The 11,574-nt window shown below is 50.2% G+C and overlaps 1 protein-coding gene across 1 annotated transcript in view; it reads left to right on the top strand.

Moving 5' to 3' along the window:
- The first annotated feature begins 394 nt into the window (after nt 1–394).
- The window catches only part of znhit6 (zinc finger HIT-type containing 6), a 110,164-nt gene continuing 98,984 nt past the window's right edge, over nt 395–11,574 (top strand). The window contains exons 1-4 of the mRNA XM_070885957.1: nt 395–566; nt 5,902–5,967; nt 9,807–9,913; nt 10,003–10,088. Coding sequence (XP_070742058.1) covers nt 436–566; nt 5,902–5,967; nt 9,807–9,913; nt 10,003–10,088 — 390 coding nt within the window. The 5' untranslated portion in view covers nt 395–435. The remainder of the gene's footprint in view (nt 567–5,901; nt 5,968–9,806; nt 9,914–10,002; nt 10,089–11,574) is intronic.

The following is an 11,574-nucleotide window of genomic DNA, read 5'->3' as shown; positions in this document are numbered from 1 at the left end:
CCGCAACACCCTGCATTCTCCGCAAATCCTGCAACCCGCAAAACCCTGCATTCTCCGCAAATCCTGCAACCCGCAAAACCCTGCATTCTCCGCAAATCCTGCAACCTGCAAACCCTGCAACCCGCAAAACCCTGCATTCTCCGCAAACCCTGCAACCCGCAAAACCCATGCATTCTCCGCAAACCCTGCAACCCGCAAAACCCATGTATTCTCCGCAAAAAGCTGTATTCAGCAAACACTTCAATTCCGCATATCCTGCATTCTCCGCAGCCCCTGCACTCTCCACAAAACCTGCAATCCGCAAACCCTTCATTTCCGCAAAGCGCAAGAGTCGGGAGGAGCGGGGGAGGTTGCAAACTGTCGCGGATCCGGATCCGGAGGCGGAAGCAAAGCGAGCGATACACAACATACGGCACCGGGAGTGCCAGGCTGGAGATGGCAGAGAACGGCAGCGCTGGGGCCAGAGGAGAGACACAGAGCGCTGGGGCCAGAGAGGATGTGAGCCTTGCTGCAGTGCAGGAGTCCCAGCAACGTGCAGCTGTGAAAAGGAAGATCTCACTGTCTGGGTAAGAAGGACTGTGTTAAAATTGAGAGGCAGTGGGTGGGTGCAAACACAGCCTGTTACAGGAGGGGGGGAGGGTCTCATTCTCTCTGAAGATGCACTGTAAGGTAACTTGTGTCCTCCTAAAATGAAGCCAGGCATGGGGTTCTGGGATTAGTTTTTTTTCCAGATGTTGAGAATTCAACCAAACGTGTAACAATTTGGATCAAGTGTCAGCTTGGCTGGGTGGGAGCACAGTCCTGGCTTTCCCAATCCCTCCATGGCCTTGCCACCCCCCTCTCCCTATCTCTATAACCTCCAGCCCGACCACCCTCCGAGATCTCTGCGCCCCTCCAATTCTGGTCTCTTGTTCATCTCAGTCTTAAATGGCCGACCCCTTATCCTGAGACTGTGACCCCCTGGTTCTAGACTCTCCAGCCCGGGGGAAACAGCCTCCCTGCATCTACCCTGTCAAGCCCTCTCAGAACTGGAAACATAGAAAATAGGTGCAGGAGCAGGCCATTCAACCCTTCGAGCCTGCACCACCATTCAATAAGATCATGGCTTATCATTCACCGCAGTACCCCTTTCCTGCTTTCTCTCCATACCCCTTGATCCCTTTAGCCGTAAAGGTCATAAGAACATAAGAATTAGGAACAGGAGTAGGCCATCTAGCCCCTCGAGCCTGCTCCGCCATTCAATAAGATCATGGCTGATCTGGCCGTGGACTCAGCTCCACTTACCCGCCCGCTCCCCGTAACCCTTAATTCCCTTATTGGTTAAAAATCTATCTATCTGTGACTTGAATACATTCAATGAGCCAGCCTCAACTGCTTCCTTGGGCAGAGAATTCCACAGATTCACAACCCTCTGGGAGAAGAAATTCCTTCTCAACTCGGTTTTAAATTGGCTCCCCCGTATTTTGAGGCTGTGCCCCCTAGTTCTAGTCTCCCCCACCAGTGGAAACAACCTCTCTGCCTCTATCTTGTCTATCCCTTTCATGATTTTAAATGTTTCTATAAGATCACCCCTCATCCTTCTGAACTCCAACGAGTAAAGACCCAGTCTACTCAATCTATCATCATAAGGTAACCCCTTCATCTCCGGAATCGGCCTAGTGAATCGTCTCTGTACCCCCTCCAAAGCTAGCATATCCTTCCTTAAGTAATGTGACTAAAACTGCACGCAGTACTCCAGGTGCGGCCTTACCAATACCCTATACAGTTGCAGCAGGACCTCCCTGCTTATCTAACTGGCATCTAACTGGCATCAACAACTCTCTGTGGTAGAGAATTCCACAGGTTCACAATTCTGAGTTAAGAAGTTTCTCCTCATCTCGGTCCTAAATGGCTTACCCCTTATTCTTAGACTGTGTCCCCTGGTTCTGGACTTCACCAACATCGGGAACATTCTTCCTGTATCTAACCTGTCCAATCCCGTCACAATTTTATATGTTTCTATGAGATCCCCTCTCATTCTTCTAAACTCTAGAGAATATAAGCCGAGTTGATCCTGTCTCTCCTCATATGTCAGTCCTGCCATCCCAGGAATCAGTCTGGTGAACCTTCACTGCACTCCCCCAATAGCAAGAATGTCCTTCCTCAGATTAGGAGACCAAAACTGAACACAATATTCCAGGTGAAGCCTCACCAAGGCCCTGTACAACTGCAGTAAGACCTCCCTGCTCCTATACTCAAATCCCCTAGCTATGAAGGCCAACATGCCATTTGCCTTCTTCACCGCTTGCTGTATCTGCATGCCAACTTTCAAGGACTGATGTACCATGACACCCAGGTCTCGTTGCACCTCCCCTTTTCCTCATCTGCCGCCATTCAGATAATATTCTGCCTTCATGTTTTTGCCACCAGAGTGGATAACCTCACAAATATCCACATTATACTGCGTCTGCCATGCATTTGCCCACTCGCCTAACCTGTCCAAGTCACCCTGCAGCCTCTTAGCGTCCTCCTCACAGCTCACAACGCCACCCAGTTTAGTGTCATCTGCAAACTTGGAGATATTACATTCAATTCCTTCATCTAAATCGTTAATGTATATTGTAAAGAGCTGGGGTCCCAGCACTGAGCCCTGCGGCACTCCACTAGTCACTGCCTGCCATTCTGAGAAGGACCCGTTTATCCCGACTCTCTGCTTCCTGTCTGCCAACAAGTTCTCTATCCACGTCAATACATTACCCCCAATACCATGTGCTTTAATTTTGCATGTCAATCTCTTGTGTGGGACCTTGTCAAAAGCCTTTTGGAAGTCCAAATACACCACATCCACTGGTTCGCCCTTGTCCACTCTACTAGTTACATCCTCAAAAAATTCCAGAAGAGTTGTCAAGCATGATTTCCCTTTCATAAATCCATGCTGACTTGGTCCAATCCTGTCACTGCTTTCCAAATGTGCTGCTATTTCATCCTTAATAATTGATTCCAACATTTTCCCCACTACTGATGTCAGGCTAACCGGTCTATAATTACCCATTTTCTCTCTCCCTCCTTTTTAAAAAAAAGTGGTGTTAAATTAGCTACCCTCCAGTCCATAGGAACTGATCCAGAGTCTATACACTGTTGGAAAATGATCACCAATGCATCCACTATTTCTAGGGCCACTTCCTTAAGTACTCTGGGATGCATACCATCAGGCCCCGGGGATTTATTGGCCTTCAATCCCATCAATTTCCCGAACACAATTTCCTGACTAATAAGGATTTCCTTCAGTTCCTCCTTCTCTAGTATTTCTGGAAGGTTATTTGTGTCTTCCTTCGTGAACCAAAGTATTTGTTCAATTGGTCTGCCATTTCTTTGTTCCCCATTATAAATTCACCTGAATCTGACTGCAAGGGACCTACGTTTGTCTTCACTAATCTTTTTCTCTTCACATATCTATCGAAGCTTTTGCAGTCAGTTTTTATGTTCCCAGCAAGCATCCTCTCATACTCTATTTTCCCCCTCCTAATTAAACCCTTTGTCCTCCTCTGCTGAATTCTAAATTTCTCCCAGTCCTCAGGTTTGCTGCTTTTTCTGGCCAATTTATATGCCTCTCCCTTGGATTTAACACTCCTTAATTTCCCTTGTTAGCCACGGTTGAGCCACCTTCCCCGTTTTATTTTTACTCCAGACAGGGATGTATAATTGTTGAAGTTCATCAATGTGATCTTTAAATATTTGCCATTGCCTATCCACCGTCAACCCTTTAAGTATCATTCGTCAGTCTATCCTAGCCAATTCACATCTCATACCACCGAAGTTACCTTTCCTTAAGGTCAGGACCCTAGTCTCTGAATTAACTGTGTCACTCTCCATCTTAATAAAGAATTCTACCATATTATGGTCACTCTTCCCCAAGGGTCCTCGCACAACAAGATTGCTAATTAGTCCTTTCTCATTACACATCACCTAGTCTAGGATGGCCAGCCCTCTAGTTGGTTCCTCGACATATTGGTCGAGAAAACCATCCCTAATACACTCCAGGAAATCCTCCTCCACCATATTGCTACCAGTTTGGTTAGCCCAATCTATGTTTAGATTAAAGTCGCCCATGATAACTGTTGTACCTTTATTGCACGCATCCCTAATTTCTTGTTTGATGCTGTCCCCAACCTCACTACTACTGTTTGGTGGTCTGTACACAACTCCCACTAGCGTTTTCTGCCCCTTGGTATTCCGTAGCTCCACCCATACCGATTCCACATCATCCAGGCTAATGTCCTTCCTTACTATTGCATTAATTTCCTCTTAAACCAGCAACGCTACCCCACCTCCTTTTCCTTTCTGTCTATCCTTCCTAAATGTTGAATACCGCTGAATGTTGAGTTCCCAGCCTTGTTCACCCTGGAGTCATTTCAATCAGATCACCTCTCATTCTTCTAAACGCCAGAGAATATAGGCCCATTTTACTGAAACCCCCCCATCCCAGGTATCAGTCTGGTGAACCTTTGTTGCAACCCCTCTTCGGCAAGTATATCCTTGCTTAGGTAAGGAGAACAAAACTGTACACAATACTCCAGACTTCCTCGCTCTTAAATCCCAACCTCCTTCCAATAAAGTTTAATATACCATGTACTTTTTAAGTCCCATCAGTTATGAAGATCTTTAATTGTTCCTTGCTATTCACGGTTGGAAGTGACTCTGGCTATGTGCAACTGTGCTGAAATAAGCTTTTTACATGAGAACATAAGAACATAAGAATTAGGAACAGGAGTAGGCCATCTAGCTCCTCGAGCCTGCTCCGCCATTCAACAAGATCATGGCTGATCTGGCCGTGGACTCAGCTCCACTTACCCGCCCGCTCCCTGTAACCCTTAATTCCCTTATTGGTTAAAAATCTATCTATCTGTGACTTGAATACATTCAATGAGCCAGCCTCAACTGCTTCCTTGGGCAGAGAATTCCACAGATTCACAACCCTCTGGGAGAAGAAATTCCTTCTCAACTCGGTTTTAAATTGGCTCCCCCGTATTTTGAGGCTGTGCCCCTTAGTTCTAGTCTCCCCGACCAGTGGAAACAACCTCTCTGCCTCTATCTTGTCTATCCCTTTCATTATTTTAAATGTTTCTATAAGATCACCCCTCATCCTTCTGAACAACGAGTAAAGACCCAGTCTACTCAATCTATCATCATAAGGTAACCCTTTAATCTCCGGAATCAGCCTAGTGAATCGTCTCCGTACCCCCTCCAAAGCTAGTATATCCTTCCTTAAGTAAGGTGACCAAAACTGCACGCAGTACTTCAGGTGCGGCCTTACCAATACCCTGTACAGTTGCAGCAGGACCTCCCTGCTTTTGTACTCCATCCCTCTCGCAATGAAGGCCAACATTCCATTCACCTTTGGGATTACTGGCCCAGTAACATAACCACTGTGCTACCTTTCCCGGGGAAAGTATACGGGACCGGTAGCTTGGTGGTTATGTTACAGTAATGTAACATCCCAAGACACTTCACAGGAGCGATTATCAAACAACAAGTGTCACCGAGCCACCTGAGATATTCGAGCAGGTGACCAAAAGCTCGGTCAAAGTGGGAGGTTTTAAAGAGCGGCTTAAAGGAGGAGAGAGAGGGGCGGAGAGGTTAAGGGAGAGAGTTCCAGAGCTTTGGGGCCCAGGCAGCTGCAGGCACGGCCACCTGTGTTGGGTACAGATGGGAGGGGCCATCGACCGCTGGGGGGAAGCGGCTGGTCGGGTACCCCCAGAGTCCAGTCTACCCCTGGATGCGGGACGGTGTGCGCTGTGGGCTAAATGGCAGCAAACCCGAGAGTGGTCACCACTTCCTGCGGTGCGGGGGCTTTGAGGTTTTTGCAGGGATGTGCTGAGCTGGGTTTAAAGCTGTTGCTTTCTCCCTTTGCTGCCGTCACAGGTGTGAAACATGCGTCGCTACAGAAGCCAAGTACAGATGTCCACGCTGCATGGCCTACTCTTGCAGGTACGACACAACCGTTCACAGTCAGCAAGTGATCAGGAAATCATTGGCCTTTATTGCAAAGGGGATGGAGTATAAAAGCAGGGAAGTCTTGCTACAGTTAACGGGCTCAAGGGGCTGAATGGCCGACTGCTGTTCCTGCTGCTGAAGAAGAACATAAGAAATAGGAGCAGGAGTAGGGTATTGGTGAGGCCACACCTGGAGTACTGCGTGCAGTTTTGGTTTCCATATTTATGAAAGGATACACTTGCTTTGGAGGCAGTTCAGAGAAGGTTCACTCGGTTGATTCCGGGGATGAGGGGGTTGACTTATGAGGAAAGGTTGAGCAGGTTGGGCCTCTACTCATTGGAATTCAGAAGAATGAGAGGTGATCTTATCGAAACGTATAAGATTATGAGGGGGCTTGACAAGGTGGATGCAGAAAGGATGTTTCCACTGATGGGGGAGACTAGAACTAGAGGGCATGATCTTAGAATAAGGGGCCGCCCATTTAAAACTGAGACGAGGAGAAATTTCTTCTCTCAGAGGGTTGTAAATCTGTGGAATTCTCTGCCCCAGAGAGCTGTGGAGACTGGGACATTGAATATATTTAAAACACAGATGGACAGTTTCTTAACCGATAAGGGAATAAGGGGTTATGGGGAGCGGGCGGGGAAGTGGAGCTGAGTCTATGATCGGATCAGCCATGATTGTATTCAATGGCGGAGCAGGCTCGAGGGGCCATATGGCCTACTCCTGCTCCTATTTCTTATGTTCTTCTTCAGCAGCAGGAACAGCAGTCGGCCATTCAGCCCCTTGAGCCCGTTAAATAGAATTTCCTGCATGGCCCTGAAACAGCCCATTGGGCCCACCGCTCCGTGCCGGGGTTTATGCCCCACCGCTCCGTGCCGGGGTTTATACCCCACCGCTCCGTGCCGGGGTTTATGCCCCACCGCTCCGTGCCGGGGTTTATGTCCCACCGCTCCGTGCCGGGGTTTATGCCCCACCGCTCCGTGCCAGGGTTTAATGCCCCACCGCTCCGTGCCGGGGTTTATGTCCCACCGCTCCGTGCCGGGGTTTAATGCCCCACCGCTCCGTGCCGGGGTTTAATGCCCCACCGCTCCGTGCCGGGGTTTATGCCCCACCGCTCCGTGCCGGGGTTTATGCCCCACCGCTCCGTGCCGGGGTTTAATGCCCCACCGCTCCGTGCCGGGGTTTAATGCCCCACCGCTCCGTGCCGGGGTTTATGCCCCACCGCTCCGTGCCGGGGTTTATGCCCCACCGCATTAATGCCCCACCGCTCCGTGCCGGGGTTTAATGCCCCACCGCTCCGTGCCGGGGTTTATGCCCCACCGCTCCGTGCCGGGGTTTATGCTCCACACCAGCCCCCTCCCACCCCTCTCCATCTCACCCCATCCCCATATCCTTCTATTCCTTTCTCCCCCATGTGTTTATCCAGCTTCCCCTTAAATACATCGATACTATTCACCTCAACCCCTCCCTGTGGCAGCGAGTTCCACATTCAGTTTGGCAGTGACTGATCTACACTTCAACTCCTTCGATCCATATCCCTTGTCTGACAACAATATATCGATCTCGCCTTGAACATTTCAATTGATCACCTTTTGGCAGAGAGAGTTCCCGATTCCCACCGGCCTTAGTGTGAACAAGTTCTGCCTAAATGGCCTGGCTCTAGTTTGAAGATTGTACCCGTACTCTTGTTCTGGACTCTCTCACGAGAGTAGGTACATTCTCTCTATCAAATCCCTTTATCATTTTGACGGCCTGGATTAAACCCTCCCCCACGACTCGACCGTCTGTATCCGAGCGGACACAAGCCCAGTCTGTGCAGCCTGTCCTCACAATTTAACTCTTTTAGCCCCGGTATCGTTCCGGTATATCTGCGCTCACCCCCTCCGAGGCCGCTATATCCTCCCTGAGGGGCGGGGCCCAGAACTGGACGCAGTTACTGCACGTGGTGTCTGACCAGAGCGTTATACAAACTCTAACATCACTCGCAGCCCTTTGTATTACCACCCAGAGTTCCAGTTACGCTGCGCATCGGCCTGGGGGTCCCGCGGAGGTCTCTCGTCGGCTATTAATAGGGACAATCCGCGCGTGCGCAAAGATTTGAATGGGTCGCGGTGCCACTTAACGGGACCGTGCAGCCAGACAAAAATGAGGGGGACCATTGATTGCAACCTCCCCAAGATGCAGGCTGGCATTCCATTGCCCTCTTCGATTGCTTTCTGAACCTGTCCACTGGCAGTTAGTGATCTGGGTGCCTGCACACCCCACAGTTCCCAGTCTCTCGTCATTAAGACAATGTTCCCGCTGAGTCTTCCTTGGGTCTGCAGTGGTTCACCTCGCATGTCCCCACATCGAGCTCCATTTGCCACAGTGTTGCCCACTCGCGTAACCTGTCCGTGTCACAACACCATAAGAAATAGGAGCAGGAGTCGGCCATAAGGCCCCTCGAGCCTGCTCCGCCATTCATGGCTGATCCGATCATGGACTCAGCTCCACTTCCCTGCTCTCTCCCCATAACCCCTTATTCCCTTACCGCTCAAAAATCTCTCTCTCTCCGCCTTAAATATATTCAATGACCCAGCTTCCACAGCTCTCTGGGGCAGAGAATTCCATAAATTTACAACCCTCAGAGAAGAAATTCCTCCTCATCTCAATTTTAAATGGGTCGCCCCTTATTCTGAGACTATGTCCCCTAGTTTTAGTTTCCCCTATAAGTGGAAATATCCTCTCTGCATCCACCTTGTCGAGCCCCCTCATTATCTTATATGTGTCGATAAGATCACCTCTCATTCTTCTGAACTCCAATGTGTATAGGCCCAACCTACTCAACCTATCCTCATAAGTCAACCCCCCCATCTCCGGAATCAACCTAGTGAACCTTCTCTGAACTGCCTCCATTGCAAGTATATCTTTCCTTAAATATGGAAACCAAAACTGTATGCAGTACTCCAGGTGTGACCTCACCAATACCCTGTACAGTTGTAGCAGGACTTCTCTGCTTTTATACTCTATCCCCCTTGCAATAAAGGCCAACATTCCATTTGCCTTCCTGATCACTTGCTGTACCTGCATACTAACTTTTTGTGTTTCATGCACAAGGACCCCCAGGTCTCTCTGTACTGCAGCATTTTGCAATTTTTCTCCATTTAAATTATAATTTGCTTTTCTATTGTTTCTGCCAAAGTGGATAACCTCACATTTTCCCACATTATACTCCATCTGCCAAATTTTTACCCACTCACTTAGCCTGTCTATATCCCTTTGCAGATTATTTGTGTCGTCACAACTTGCTTTCCCATCCATCTTTGTACCATCAGCAAACTTGGCTACATTACACTCGGTCCCTTCATCAAAGTCATTGATATGGATTGTAAATAGTTGGGGTCCCAGCATCGATCCCTGCGGCACCCCACTGGTTACTGTTGGCCAACAGGAAACTGACCCATTTATCCCGACTCTCTGTTTTCTGTGAGTTAGCCAATCCTCTATCCATGCTAATATATTACCCCCAACCCCGTGAACTTTTATCTTGTGCAGTAACCTTTTATGTGGCACCTTATCGAATGCCTTCTGGAAATCCAAATACACCACATCCACTGGTTCCCCCTTATCCACCCTGCTCGTTACATCCTCAAAGAGCTCCAGCAAATTAGTCAAACGTGATTTCCCTTTCATAACATCATGCTGACTCTGCTTGATTGAATTATCCCTTTATTTATAACTCCTTACTCCCAATTGCACAACTTCACTCTGTCTGCGCACTGAACGCCGCCTCACCTGGTGGAACGCACGTCATCCACACACCACTAACGACTTTCTCTCTTCATTTGAAGTTTGCTGTGTGTGAAGAGGCACAAAGCTGAGAGTGGGTGCAACGGAGTCCGGGATAAAACCGCCTTTACGCCCATCAGTCACTTCGGCGAAATGCATCTCATTAGCGGTAAGCGTGTGTCGATCAGACATTTCAGTCGCATCTGTCAAAAGTTTTGGGATCCCTGCTCGACTCTGAAGCGATCTTGGTGATTTTAGATTACAGGTTTCTGGAGGACACTGGGAGGCTAGCCGATGCTGCAACTCGAGATCAAGTCGTTCACAGACCCACCTCCGCTAAGTCTGTAAGTTGTTCAACCGCTTTAACCGTGCCGAGTTTGTTATTCCAAAGCCAACCAAAGGAACAGCGAGTTTGAGTTTGTTCAGGGGATCCTAGTGCCCGAAAACGAGTTTAGAACAAACTTTTTCTTTATTAAGATAAACTTTTTTTAATGGGATTTTTTGTCTCTTTTTATGCTTTTCCCTTCTGAAAACTCCAAGGTGTAGACCTACTCCTGTTAGCGGAATGGGCTGCACCTTCAGTCCTGGGATGAGGGGGCTATCCTATGACGAGAGATTGAGTAGAATGGCCCATACTCTCTGGAATTTAGAAGGAGAGGTGATCTCATTGAAACAGACCAGATTCTGAGGGGGCTTGACAGGGTAGATGCAGGGAGGGTGTTTCCCCCCGGGCTGGGGAGTCTAGAACCAGGGGTCACAGTCTCAGGATAAGGGGTCGGCCATTTAGGGCTGAGATGAGGAGGAATTTCTTCACTCAGAGGGTGGTGAATCTTTGGAATTCTCTGCCCCAGAGGGCTGTGGAGGCTGGGTCTCTGAGTATATTCAAGGCAGACATTGCTAACTGTTTGGGCTCTTAAGGTGATCCAGGGATGTGGGGATCGGGTGGGAATTTTTTGGGGGGCCCAACTACACCAAAAAAAACTCACCCAACTTTCCCGGTTTGAATTGCTGATTGTGGTGCCACCGAGCCCGTCCTTTAACTTTGGGCGTGGAGCCCAAGATCCGCGTCAAACGGATCGGGTTGCCAGGGTAACCGGGGACACACTGTGGGCTGAGGCTGGAAAGTGAAACGTACAACACATTCTGGCCGCTCACAGCAACCTGCACACGCACCGTGCACACGTACCGTGCACACGCACCGTGCACACGCACCGTGCACACGCAGTAACTTACCTCCAATCAGTTATTGAAGTGTAATGACAAAAGTCTATCCCCACCTCCCCCCGGAGCAGGGTGAGCCTGCTAACACTGGGCGACAGGCCTACCCCCTCCCCCGCCCTCTCCCCCTCCTCCCTCCCTCGCCCTCCCCCCCCTCTCCCCTCCACCTCGCTCTCCCCTCCCCCTCGCTCTCCCCTCCCCCTCGCTCTCCCTCTCCTCTCCCCCGCCCTCTCCCCTCCACCGCCCTCTCCCCTCCCCCGCCCTCTCCCCTCCCCCGCCCTCTCCCCTCCCCCCGCCCTTCTCCCCTCCCCCCCGCTCTCCCTCACCCCTCCCCCGCCCTCTCCCCTCCCCCGCCCTCTCCGCTCCCCCGCCCTCTCCGCTCCCCCTCGCTCTCCCCTCCCCCGCCTCTCCCCTCTCCTCTCCCCTCCCTCTCGCTCTCCCTCTCCTCGCTCTCCCTCTCCCCTCCCCCTCGCTCTCCCTCTCCCTCCCCCTCGCTCTCCCTCTCCCCTCCCCCTCGCTCTCCCTCTCCCCTCCCCCTCGCTCTCCCTCTCCCTCGCCTCTCCTCCTCCCCTCCCCCTCGCTCTCCCCCTCTCCCCTCCCCCTCGCTCTCCC

The sequence above is a fragment of the Pristiophorus japonicus genome, chromosome 8 (assembly GCF_044704955.1).
Source record: "Pristiophorus japonicus isolate sPriJap1 chromosome 8, sPriJap1.hap1, whole genome shotgun sequence".
Classification (NCBI taxonomy): domain Eukaryota; kingdom Metazoa; phylum Chordata; class Chondrichthyes; family Pristiophoridae; genus Pristiophorus; species Pristiophorus japonicus.
The sequence above is the reverse complement of the archived record's forward strand: the minus strand, read 5'-3'. Positions and strand labels throughout refer to the sequence as shown.